The sequence below is a fragment of the Myotis lucifugus genome, unplaced genomic scaffold (genome assembly GCF_000147115.1).
Source record: "Myotis lucifugus unplaced genomic scaffold, Myoluc2.0 scaffold_223, whole genome shotgun sequence".
Taxonomy (NCBI): domain Eukaryota; kingdom Metazoa; phylum Chordata; class Mammalia; order Chiroptera; family Vespertilionidae; genus Myotis; species Myotis lucifugus.
The window spans coordinates 889,109-902,527 of record NW_005871271.1 but is presented as its reverse complement, the minus strand read 5'-3'; the positions used below and the strand labels follow the sequence as shown (position 1 = coordinate 902,527).

At 39.8% G+C, this 13,419-nt stretch overlaps 2 protein-coding genes across 9 annotated transcripts in view; one reads left to right on the top strand and one right to left on the bottom strand.

Annotated features, from left to right (window-relative positions):
• The window catches only part of UPF2 (UPF2, regulator of nonsense mediated mRNA decay), a 131,611-nt gene extending 120,747 nt beyond the window's left edge, over positions 1-10,864 (bottom strand). For 5 of the 8 annotated variants that reach the window (XM_006098215.3, XM_023761955.1, XM_023761954.1 and 2 more), the window contains exons 1-3: positions 10,766-10,864; positions 5,984-6,363; positions 1,219-1,998 (exon numbers count right to left, since the gene is read on the bottom strand). In XM_006098215.3, the coding sequence (XP_006098277.1) occupies positions 1,219-1,998; positions 5,984-6,345 (1,142 nt within the window). In that variant the 5' untranslated portion in view covers positions 6,346-6,363; positions 10,766-10,864. Of the gene's footprint in view, positions 1-1,218; positions 1,999-5,983; positions 6,364-7,298; positions 7,867-9,690; positions 10,234-10,765 lie in introns of those variants that run through there. The other 3 variants (XM_023761952.1, XM_023761951.1, XM_023761956.1) reach the window with 3 other exon arrangements.
• The window catches only part of DHTKD1 (dehydrogenase E1 and transketolase domain containing 1), an 84,227-nt gene continuing 81,040 nt past the window's right edge, over positions 10,233-13,419 (top strand). Inside the window, exon 1 of the mRNA XM_023761958.1 lies at positions 10,233-10,653. Within this exon, the coding sequence (XP_023617726.1) occupies positions 10,518-10,653 (136 nt within the window). The 5' untranslated portion in view covers positions 10,233-10,517. The remainder of the gene's footprint in view (positions 10,654-13,419) is intronic.

The window sequence follows — 13,419 nt, the reverse complement described above, 5'->3', positions numbered from 1 at the left end:
GTGAGATTTATTAATAAAGGACCACTGTTTTCCTTTTTAACTCATTACTGACTATGTAAATACATTCTGGTTGCCCCTTCAAAGTTTAAAACAGTCCTCACTACTCAAACCACAAAACAAGGATTTTTTAATTTTAAGAAACATTGAGGAACACCACTGCCATCTTAAATTCTCACCTCTGAGTAACCATCAACCACCAAAAGGTTTACCCATATAGCCTCTGCACCTATCTTGATCCTGACCTAACTGTACTATTGGCATGAACAGTATTAGTCTTCTCTTCTGGTTAAATCATTCACTTTCTAGTGGTAACTACTTACACGAGTCTGTCCTTCCCAACTGCAGTCTTAAGGAAATAGAAACATGTACTCCCCATATTACTTCATGATCAATAGCAATTTCACACTTTCAACCATAAACTTTAAACAGTTGCAAAGTATTCAGCCAAACGCTATTGCTATTGCCTCCAAATCCGCCCTCTGAAGAAACTGACCTAATGGCCACCAACTACTACTATCAACTTCTAGTTTGTTGAAGGCTCTTAGGTACAGATATTACATAGTAGTCTATATCTTGTAAGAACAAAGGTGGCACCTAAATCAGGTGTCTTCATTAATTACCATATGCACATACATCATTTCTCTAGAATTATAAACGGATATCCTTAGAAGAAAGACTTCTATAAATGCAATTCACATTGTTGTATTTTAAATTTTTTTTCATAGTGAATTTGGTACACTATTTTCGAAATTTCTGATCTAAAATACCACCGATAATGAACAACCCATTTTTTAAAAAAGAGCAAGTACCAATAATGATATCAATAAATTAAAATACAAAACAATGAGAGCAAAGCTGTTATAGAGTGGGAATAGTTAAACACACAGAAAAAGAATAGCAGGTAAGTTAAAATGATAGAAACAAAAAGAAAATTTATCCCTCAACATTGAGTTTTTAAATCACAAGAAAACAAATCCAAAATAAAAATCACCATATGCTTGCCAGCTTTCTTTTAAAATCAGACTCAAAATCTATGAATAGACTCACATTTAACATGAGTACTTAGATTGTTACACTTTGAAATTTTCCTGGAATGTTAAGAAATCACCTGCAATGAGCCCTTTTCCACAAGTTCTTTCAGAGGCATGAAGACTTTAAACATTTTTAAGTATGAGCTCCAAAATAAATTCTCAATTCTGAGAAACATTTGAAAATCACCTGTTTTGTCTCTCAGTATTCTGTAGCTCCCTGTGGTCCCTTTTCAGATGTTTGGTCAAAGATGTAAAGTATTCTTTTAAAAGATTCTGGAAAGGTTGTTGTTTCTCTGGACTAATTATCTCACTAGGAGGAAAAGTCAAATTAAACTTCTCTGCAGCACTCTTTACTTTCCTTGGTATAAGTCCAGCAATATCATCTCCACAATGTCGACAAAAACTAATCACCACAGAAACATGAGTATGTGATTCCCGATCAGCATTAATAATATTTTTAAGCTGTTCATAGATTAAAGAAAGACCTTCCTTGTCAGTGAAAATCCCAACTATTGTCAATTCCGCAATAAAACGTAAATCAGTTCTTAATTTGGTAATGTTAGGTGTTTTCTCTTCTTTCCTTGCTTCAAAATGTTTTTTCCAAACCTGCAGAAGTGATGGAGCAAAGTCGACATAACGCTGGTGAAACAAAGAGCATAAGTGCACAGCACAATTCACATCAGATATTTTTAGCTTTGCTTCCACAATAGAAGCTACAGCTTCTGCAATGTATTTGCTTAAATTTAGGCCATTAAAATCATGGGACAAGGAGTCTCTCTGTTGTTCCGTAATAGTTTTTAGTTTTTTGACAAAAGCGGTATTTTTCTTCAAACTTGAGTCTAGTCGGCTAAAGAAATTTTCCTCTGGTCGGTTGTCTGGAGCATTTTGGTTTTTGCTACGAAGTTCCTTTCTTAACTGATGTCGTTCCCACGCTTCCTGATGAAGCTGAAGAGATTCCTCTTTCTCTCTATATAAAAAACAAGCAACAAGTAAAATACCCTGTTTACTTCAAAGCATCACTGCCAAAACCCATAAAGGTGAAAGTCAATGAAAAAGTAATCACATAAGCATCACAATCTTATAAGAACAAAAAATGCAAAAGGCCCTTTCACTACTTTTAAAGACATTTTATTAATGACTTAAGGTAATAAGAACTCTGTACTGATAATACTATATATGGTAGAGATGTTTCAAATAACTAAATTAAAAATCATTCTGCCAACTGGTAAGCTAAGTGGATAAAGCACTTTTATTTGGCATTTATACCTCAATAAAGCTGAAAAAAAATAAACAGATAACACACATGATGCTTAACACATTGCGTACCGCTCAGGAGTTTTCTCGTGTTTTGCACACCATCTGTTAAGGACCGCTCACGAGTGTTCTCGTTTTTTCACGCGCCATCTGTTATGGACCTTAGATGTCAACACACTGTCTTGTCCACTGTGCGGCGCGGTTACAGTGTTTTGGCCAGGTGCAAGCCTCGGACTAATGAAAGGACAGGGTCCTCTCACTGCCACGTGGAAGTCCCAGCTGGAGGGCAGGGCCCTCCCAGCACAATCATAGCCAACGGCTGTGGTTGTAAGCTTGAACCTATGGTCCGAACACGTAGCCCCTAAAGTACTAGGAACTTCAATTGTTTGTTTTTGTAAATAAAAATGTTATAATTATTGAAAAACACCTAAAGTGCATTATGATCTGTAGTTATGGTGATTTAAATAACGTGCAGTTTGCCCAAAAACGTGCGGTCCCTGGCGTATGTCTTAGAGATTTCTATGCGGTACACAATGTGTTAATATGAAAAATCCTTATATAAGAAAAGCGTAGTATGCAAATTGTCCCCTCGACCGGGAAGTCATCCAGGAGTTCAACCAGGGGGTGGGGCTGGCCAGGGGAAGGAAGGGAGGCCCCAGCCGGCAGCCACTAGGGACCCTACCAGTGCACGAAATTCCTGCACTGGGCCTCTAGTATATAATAAAAGGCTAATATGCAAATTGTCCCCTTGGGAGTTCGACCGCTCGCTATGACGTGTGCTGACCACCAGGGGGTGGCACGGAATGAAGGCAGGCCCTGGCCGGCAGCTGGCAGCCAGGGTAAGGAAGGCCGCGATCAGCCCTGATCACAGGCCAGGCCTAGGGAGCCTACCTGTGCACGCATTTTGTGCACCGGTCTCTAGTATAAAATAATATGCTTGGGAAGGATAAAAAACATAAAACTGCCCTGGCTAGTGTTTCTCAGTGGTTGGAGCATTGGTCTGTGCACCAAAGAGTCTCAGGTTCAATTCCCAATCAAGGATACATACCTGGATTGCAAGTTCTCAATCCCCAGCCCCAGTTGGGGCATGTGCAGGAGGCAACCAATCGATGTGTCTCTCATCACATCAATGTCTGCCTCTCTGTCTCTCTCTTCTCCCTTTTACCCCCTCCCTCCCTTCCACTATCTGTGGGAAAAATATCCTTGGGTGAGAATTAACAAAAAAAAAAGAAAATACATTAAAAATGTTTTGAGACATTAAGTACCATTTTTCCATACTTAAGCATTAACCAAACCTTTAATTAAGTACCTTGTACATTGGGTCTTAAAATTCAAGTGTAACTTTAAAAATTTGGAAAGGAACCAGAAGAAAACTATATGGTAAAAGCCCTACAAACTCAGTTTATCCTGAAAAGAATAGTTAAAAACAAATCTACCTATATTTCTACTAAAAAGATGAAACGTGTTTAAATTGCAGAAATAGTAAAATAGCTTGGGCAGTAGTGGGAGAGTAGGGATAATCTGACTTTGAGGTTTCTAAGATACCAAAATACATAACTTTTAAATACTTATTCCTTAAAAAGTAGATTTTCATCTTCCTGAGATAAGTATTCTTGAGCTACCCTGTAGTTCTGATTTTTTTCCCACTACAAGCCACAATATGTTAACAAAAGTTTCATCCATCACTGGGAACAGGGATATGTGAGCACTTCTTGGAAGTCTCCCAGTCACACACAAACACAGGATTAATAATGAGTATACTTTAAGAAACTATAACTTGAGCAGGAGTGAAGCATATATTTGCATCAAGTGACTGAATTTTCATCAATATTAAAAATACTTTAAGATATATAATGAAATATGCACAGGTAAAATAATGTGATCTTTTAAAATACTCCAGGGGAGCCCTGGCCGGTGGGCTAAGTGGTTAGAGCACCGGCCCTCGAATCCAAGGGTCGCAGGTTCAGTTCTGGTCAAGGCAGGTCAAGGCCAGTCAAGGGCACGTATCTGGGTTGCAGGTTCCCCACCCTGGTTGGAGCATGTGTGGGAAGCAACCTATTGATGTGGCTCTCTCACATCAACGTTTCTCCTCTCTCCCCCTTTCTCCTCCCTTCCACTCTCTCTAAAGTCAATGGGAAAAATATCCTCCAGAGAGGATTAACAAACAAACAAAAAATACTCCAGGAGGGGAAAATGTACATAATTGTTGGTGCTGCACAGATTGGGGTGGTGGGGAGGGAGTATTGGTTCATTATTCCATACTATTTTTGCATATGGTTGAATTTTTCCAAAAACAAAGTTGGGTTTTTGGTTGTTGTTTTAAGCTCTTTGTACTTAAGGAGAGAGGGAGCAAAAGTTACAGTGAAACTAAATAGCTTTGTAAATTTTTAAAGAAAAGGGAAATATAAAATAAGCAAGAAGCACTACTGGTGTGGCTCTGGTTGAGCGTGGACCCATGAACCAGGAGGTTAGGGCACATGCCCAACTTGTGGGCTCAATCCCCAGTAGGTGGCATGCAGGAGACAGCTTATTGATGATTCTCTCTCATCATTAATGATTTCTATCTCTTGCTTCCTCTCTCTGAAAACAATAAAAAATATATATTTTTCAGGAATTGGTTTAAAAAAGAAAGGCAAGAAACTCTCAAGAATCATGGTTCTGAATATTCCAAACCTAGAATACATTACTATTGCCTTCCAGACTTAAGGGTCAATTCCTCATTAAAAATAGAAGTACTGCCCTGGCAAGTGTGGCTCAGTTGACTGGCCACGGTCCCATGCACTGAAAGGTTGCCGGTGTGATTCCTGATCGGGGCACATGCTCAGGTTGTGGGCTACATCCCAGGTAGGGGGCATGCAGGAGGCAGCCAATCAATGCTCTCACATCGATATTTCTCTCTCTCTCCCCCTTCGTCTCTCTCTAAAAATCAATAAAAATCTTTTTTAAAAAAATAGAAATACGGTACTAAAGAACTTTTGTAAGAAAGTAGATGGCTGAGCTACTCCAGAGATCCATAACAACTCTTTTGCAAACAGCTATATATGTAAAGAGAAGAGCTCCTGCCATTCAATAACTGTCATTTACGCTACATCCTAGTAGCTTTCCTATGAAGACTACCTCGTTTTTCACTATTTACTATATTATTTGCATAGATTTACAAGGTTAAAAATAAATTTAGATAAAGGTAAGAATGGGTGGCATTATATAATTATACTTAAGGACAAAGGTTCAAATCACAGTGCACCACTGTTTACTATGACCTCTGGCAAGTTACTTAACCTCTTTAACTTATATTAATCTGTAATATGAGGATCAGAAAACTTCATTAAAACTGTCTTAAGTATACGTACTGATACACTTCCTAGTGCCTAGCACATAGTAAGAACTCAACAAATAGCAACCATTAAGAACTAAAGATTTTTCAACTTAAAAAGAGAATTTACCATAAAAAAATTTTAAGCTTTTTTTAAAAAACAAATTAAGATTACCCTCTATCTCAAAAAATATAAAGATTACTACTACTTAATTCAAAGAATTAAAGCACCATAGGCATGCCTCTAGTCAGTGAAACTAACAGAATGTACAAGATATTCCCAACTCTTAACTGCACCCCCAAGTTTTATTTCAAATCATCACTATTCTTCCAAACATTTCCACCTTCCTATTTCTCACATCAATAATTAAAATAATGTTCTTACTTCAACTGGGCAGCTTCCTCCTCTTGCTGTCGTTTTGCCTGCTCTTCCTGCTTCTTTCTCTCTTCCTCTTCATGTTTCTTTTTTTCTTCTTCCTCTTTTTTCTTTAATTCCTCTTCTGCCTTTACCTTTTCTTCTTCTTTTTTCTTGCGTTCCTTGTCTTCTTTTTTTCTTTTATCTTCTTCCAGTTTCTTCTTTTTATCTTCAGGGACCTTAATAACCTCTTTCTTGGCAGGGAGCTTGATCTCGTCTTTTGGTTTCTCCCTGCTGCTCACTGGCCGCCTTTCACCACAATCTTTTTCCTTGTTGTTTAGCAAAGATTCTTTTTCTTCCATACTTGCCGGCTTTTTACGCTCAGCTGGCATTATGTTACCCAAGACAATCTGTAAGAGTAAAAGAATGCAGTGACTTTTTTTTAGCAATATGACACTATTGTTTTAAGCAAAACATATTAATGCAATTTGGCAATTGTGAGAGATTAAATAAATGCATGCAAAATGAATACTATTTGTGTGATAAAATAATTTATTGGTCACTTTCCACATTCTATCATTATTAGTTATGCCTATGTCTAAGTACTTTTTTATTAACAAAAAACTCAAACAGAAACAAAAGTAGAGAACATAAGGAGCTTCCATATACTCAGCACCCTAATTCAATCATTATCAACTGCAAAATAACATATCATTTAATCATTAATATTTATTAATGTATCAGACATTTTGAATTATTAACCCCAACATTTCACATCCTTTAAAAGACGCTAATGACACTATTTCACATAATATTCAATACAAGAATTTAAATTGGAGCATGAGTTCTTGCCCCCTACAAATCAACTGACAAAATAGAAGACTCACAAATGTTATCTCATTCTTCTAACCTTATGAAACTTTCAAATTCAAAAACTGTCAACTATCTCAAATTAGACTAGACTTTTAATCTCTTCATTAATAGTCAAACTCATTTCTAAAACTAAATATCTCTACTTAGAATATAATTTTTATGGACATTGCTCCATGTTTTAACTCCTAAATCATGTGAAAGTTGTATGAGAAAATCAAAGCATTTTCTATTTAACTTCCTAGTCCTTTATTTAAAAATTAGTCTTAGAAAGTATTCTTAAATATTTTCAAATATAGGTTTTAAATTAAAGCAATAAAAACTAGATTATCAAACAAAACATTTGCAATAAGTAGTTTATTACTTATTAACACACAAAACATTTATTTCAGCACTCTAATAAATTATCACAAAAAGAAAACCTAGGCCAGCAGAAGCACTTGAGTAATTTTTGAAGGCACATGTCATTCTGTACCTTTTCTGTCACCTCTTCCTTCCCCTTTTTCGCTTTTATTCTTACTTTCCTCCATGTTAATCCTATTTAAACAATCATTGCAATATGAAAGAGCATAACTTATACATGTGGCAAGACCGTGTTAACATTTATATTATCTGGAAAGTATAGTTATCAATTCTTATACTGCTTCAATTAAATACCCATCTTTAATGTGAAAATATTATGCCCTAAAGCAAGCAAACTTTCAAAGGAGAATACTAATAGCTACCACTCACTAGTCCATAGTAAACATACACTTTATCTCATTTAATACTAAAATCTTTATGAGGTGGGTATTATTTTCCCTATTTTATAAATGCGTAAACTGAGACTTGACCAAGTAACCTGACCAAGGCCCCTATAGCTGGTAACAGAGATGGAATCTGATGAACCCATATTCTTAACTAAAGTTATTAACTTTAAGAGTACTAAATGATGAGTTGGAAGACTTCATGATAGATATTAAGAAAAATCACAGAATTATGTATCTCAGAATAGAAAGAGTCCCTGATAATGGTTAAGCCGTTTTTACATTATGTTTTTAAATTTTGGTAGATTCTACCTTAAAAGTTCGGGGACAAGTTAATTCTTAAGGTACCAATACAATCTTATTTATGATATTCATCAATATGCGTAAAAAATGTTTACAAAGAATTTGTATTTTGATATTAAGCATCAACAAACCACATTTCAGCAATACAAGGAATTAATAAATTTACAATTTATGTCTCATTTTTTAAGATAAAATTAGATACCAAATACTCTTAAAACATTAAAAAATTCACTTGAAATCTGACAAATTCATACAGGATAAAGTATTATCATTTATTAGCTCAACAAAATCTCCCAAATGTTTGTGACTCTCTACAATTTTCATTTTTGTAATGAAATTTTAAGTGCCTACTACACCAAACTGTAATAAGCACTCATAAGTTAGATACTGTTCTAGAGCATACTAAAACAGATTCTAAATAAGACCCTTAAGTCTTTGTACTGGTATCTTCTTTGAATCATTTTATCCTTTTATTACAAACATATACTCCAAGTATATACTTGGAACTAAATTTCAGTGAACAAAAAAGTATGACAAAAATCTAAAGGTTCATGTAAAAGTAGCAATGCAACATGTAAAAAAAATAACATAGGCTTTGACGACAGGAAAACTTTAAGTGCATCCCAACTCTGCAACCTGGAAACTGGGCAACAACTTCTGAGTCTATTTATCAATAAAATGGAGATATTGCTACCTTTCTTACAGAGTTCTTAAACTTCTAACATAAAGGACGCATTAATAAATATTTATATTCTCTCACACAGAATACGAAAGTTCATTATAATATGAGAGATTTTTAGAGTTAGGACTACTAGATTTTCATTTATTTCAGCTCTCAATTTTTACATTGAGGTGGCAACAGAAGAGTGGCATGCCCAAGATTACACAACTAGTTTGCTGGCTGGGTCAAGCCTCACTGTCCAGTGCTCTTTTGCACTATATACCCTGACTCTAAGATTTAAAAAGCCAAAAAAATATACAAACGACATAATGTAGATCAGTGTGTATTTATATTATGCCGATTAAAAAAATTAAACTGAGTATTAAATTAGTTAATGAGCCGAAACCGGTTTGGCTCAGTGGATAAAGCGTCAGCCTGCGGACTGAGGGGTCCCGGGTTCGATTCCGGTCAAGGGCATGTGTCTTGGTTGCGGGCACATCCCCAGTGGGGGGTGTGCAGGAGGCAGCTGGTCGATGTTTCTCTCTCATCGATTTTTCTAACTCTCTGTCTCTCTCCCTTCCTCTCTGTATAAAACCAATAAAATATATATTTAAAAAAAATAAAAAAAATAAAAAAAATAAAATAAATTAGTTAATGAAATGCTAAACTTCTTTTAAATTATTTTAATAAATCCATGTTCAATAAAAGAGCCAAATATTTTATCTAGTGTTTCAAAAGTATTTCAAGTAAAAACTAGAACTTTAAATAAATTCTATCTCAAAATAAAAGATAAAAATTAGCAATCTTTTAATTAGAATATAATTAGCTCTTACAAGTTATTTTACCAAATACAATTACATTCATACGGTCCTTAAAAGGAACCCATACTTTTAAAACCTTTTTAGCTCCCAAAATAGTGTCTTGGCCCTTGGGCTTTATGTTTCATTTGGTTTTCTAAATATATTCTGAACTTCCAAAAGAAAGTAAAACTACTTCACTAGTAAAGCAGGTACCATCGCAGTGTCCTGGGGGACAGAGTGCAGAGAAGGGGTGTTTGCCTTTTAAAAATACTCCTTTGCAAACTACCATATGGACTCTGTATGAAATCACAATCAGACTGCTCTGAAAATACTCCAGAGTAAGAGAATGCTGTTTACCTTTTAATTCTGTGTTATTCAAATGTTCTAAGGGTGGAACAGCAAAGGGGCTTTATTTGCCCGTCTTTGAATGTCAAGACCATCCTTAGTATAAAAGACTCAAAGTTTTTACAAATGTCACCGGTGTTCAAAAACGGTTCTCCCGATGAGCTGTACAATTTCTATAAACACCTACAGACTCTGATAAAGGAGAAGGGTGAGTGAGTTCCACTTCGGTCTGAAGCATCACTCCGTACAAGTCCTAACACAGAAAGAGCTGAAGGTGCGGTCCAGCGTGTACCCCCGAGCCCATCAGCTGGCTCTGCTTGGCCAAGCTGGAAACCAAATATCCTGGGATCCTCTGCTCCTTCCACTGTACTAGCAAGAGGACCAGGAGCCCGGGGGTGAAGGCAAAGGGAAGACTCGCCGGCTTACCAGGCTAAAAAGCAGCAAGGCAGGTCATCTATGCCCACCATTCCCAAACACACCGACCCCCTGCCCCTGAACACGCATCTCCCACAAGCCCGTTCTCGCTCCGTCCCTGCACCGACCACGCTCCCCGCCACTGGCTCCCTTCCTGTGGGGACCCGCGGTCACCTTCGACTACCATCCGAGCCCCAACCCTAACTGCACACCCCACACTCTCACCCCCGAAGACCGAAACTCTCCGGCTGGTCTCCCTACTCCACATCCTCCCACACAAGCACCCTCCCCACTTCCTCGCCCTCGCCTCCCTCCCGCTCCTAAAGAGCTTTCCCCAACCTCCCCTCGCTCGACTCCACACCCCCAAACACCTTCACCCCGACACAGCAAGCTCCCCGCCTCCAGCCGCGAGGCCCAGCCCCCGCATGTGGGGCAGGCGCCCCTCATGCCTGCCCCGGGCCAGGGGCTCCCGCGTTGGTGGGAGCCTCCGAGAAAGAGGTCTGAGGAGGACGACGCTGGACCCGCGGTCCGTCTCCTGCTTGCCGCCCCCGGAGCGCTGGGGTGAGGAGTCGCCTCTTGGGTACCACAGGGAGTAGGAGTCCAGGCCGGTGCTCCTCAGACCCACTTCTCCCCGGTCGTTGGAGCGGAGGGGAAGGGGGTTCTCCGGACTCACCTCGAGCCTGTTGTCAACATTAGCCCCGGGTTTCCCAGCACTAACTCCAGCTCGGGCTCTCCCCTCCCTTCCCCCCACCTATCTCGCAGCCGAGGGCCCGCCTTCCCTCAGCTCCCCCTCCTCCCTCCGCCCGCCGGCCCTCCCGCCCGCCCGCCCGCCACTCACCAGCGCGGACAGGCTGTGAGTGGGGGCGGGGCGGAGAGAGGTGGAAAGGAAGAAGCTCTCCTCTAAATTGCCAGATCGAACACAGTTCGGATCGCCCATCCGCCAGCATACCGACGCCCTTAGCTTAGCTACGAGGTGGTATATAGCGAGCAAAGGCTCAGATAAGAGCCACACACTTAGTGGCTCGTTCGAATAGTCCACTTGATGAGAGGAGAAAATTTTTTTAGGCAGGCAATCAATAGGACAGCCACAACCAGCACCTCGAGCCAGGGCCCCAGCTGAGGGGAGGAGTGTTCCGAGGGCCGGAGGCAGGAAGTGGATTGGTCGCCAGGAAAGGGAAGGCGCCTGTATTAGAGATGCGCAAGCGCAGGCCTATGGGAGAGGGGAGAGGGAGGGGAAGCGAGAATGGGCGGGGCGGGGCTAACAGGAGGTAAGTAAGGGCGTGGAACAGTAGGAGAATTACGGAGCGCCGTGAAGGACAAGTTTGGCCACGTGATTCTCGTGGGAGTTTCCTGGAGTTAACACAAGGAAGAGGTCTAAGAAGGGAAAGTTTGGTTGTACTAATTCGAGGAATGAGGGTGAAGATTTAGGAAATTGGAAACTGGAGAAGCTAAAGAATATAGCTGGTGAGGAAGGTAGGAGTTGGTTAGGAATGGGTCTAGATTTACGAGTGACCTGGAAAAAGTACGAAAGTCCCGTAGGGAAATTTACAGGAGTAGTTGTAGGTGTTTGACATAGAAACACCTCAGCGTGAAGAATCAAGGCTTTTTCCATACAGGTTTTTTTTTTTAAATATACTTTTATTGATTTCAGAGAGGAAGGCCGGTAAAGAGAGAGAGAGAAACATTAATGATGAGAGAGAATCATTGATCAGCTGCCTCCTGCAAGCCCCACACTGGGGATGAGCTTGCAACCTGGTATGTGCCCTGACCGGGAATAGAACCCTGACCTTCTGGACCTTCTGGTTCATAGGTTGACGCTCAACCAGTGAACCACACCGGCTGGGCTTCATACCGGCTTTAGAAAGTACCAGGTTTTAGCAAACAAATTTTAAAAATTACAAATGGAGTGATTTCCCTTGGTTAATTGAATTAAGTCATTCGTGTGTTGTTTTTAAATAGTCTTGTCATTACTTCCAAATGTGAATCCAAGTCGACTCTTTAAAATAGGTGTGGTTTGGCTCAGTGGATAGAGTGTCAGCCTTCAGACTGAAGGGTCCTGGGTTCGATTCCGGTCAAGGGCATGTACCTTGGTTGCGGGCACATCTCCAGTGGTGGGTGTGCAGGAGGCGGCTGATCGATGTTTCTAACTCTCTGTCCCTCTCCCTTCCTCTCTGCAAAAAATCAATAAAATATATTTTAAAAAAAATAAAAATAAAATAGGTATCATTTTATCCACACAACTTACTCCCTCTTAAATTACTAAATTTGTGCATCTGGCCTCCGACTTTAATTGAAACAGTGCTAAGTTCTGCCAACATGATCTGACTAGTTGTTCGTACAGTCGGTCAGCTTTGGCTAGTCAGGAGCCAAAGAAACAAAGGTGCAAAACTGGTCTTGATTCTTTTTTGTTTGTTTAAAGCAGCGGTTCTCAACCTGTGGGTCGCGACCCCTTTGGCGGTCGAACGACCCTTTCACAGGGGTCGCCTAAGACCATCCTGCATATCAGATATTTACATTACGATTCATAACAGTACCCACATTACAGTTATGAAGTAGCAACGAAAATAATTTTATGGTTGGGTCATAACATGAGGAACTGTATTTAAAGGGCCAGAAGGTTGAGAACCACTGGACTATATGGTCCTCTGCTGGGTGTCTGTTGTAATATAAATAATTCTAGCTGTGTTTTTAAAGCCAGTGTCAAGTTTAGCTAATTTAAGCTAGGTTAAACTACCTGTTTTTTCATATTTTTTTTTAAAAAATTTTTAATTTCAGAGAGGAAGTGAGAGGGAGAGAGAGATAGAATCAATGATGAGAGAGAATCACTGATCGGCTGACTCCCACACGCCCTACACTGGGGATCAGGCCCGCAACCCCAGGCATGTGCCCTGACCGGGAATTGAACCGTGACCTTCTTGGTTCATAGGTCGTTGTTCAACCACTGAGCCACGCCAGCCGGGCCTACCTGTTTTTTCAAGCAGCCGCCTCTTCCTGTAATAACTCTGGTGAAAATTTTTCAACAACTTGACCTCTGTCTCTTAACAGTTTCTGAAATGAATGTGCTGAGCTATATCCATTCAATAAGAACTCTAAGTGTAATCCTGGTTGGCATGGCTCAGTGGTTAGAGTGTCGACCTGTGAACCAGAGTCTCTGATTAGATTCCTGGTCAAGGGCACATACCTGAGTTGCAGGTTTGATCTCTCGGTGCACCTATGGGAGGCAAACCGATCGATGTGTCTCTCTCACATTGATGTTTCTCTCTCTCCCTCTCCTCTCTACCTTCCACTCTAAAAAGCAATGGAATAAATATCCTCACTCCTCGGGTG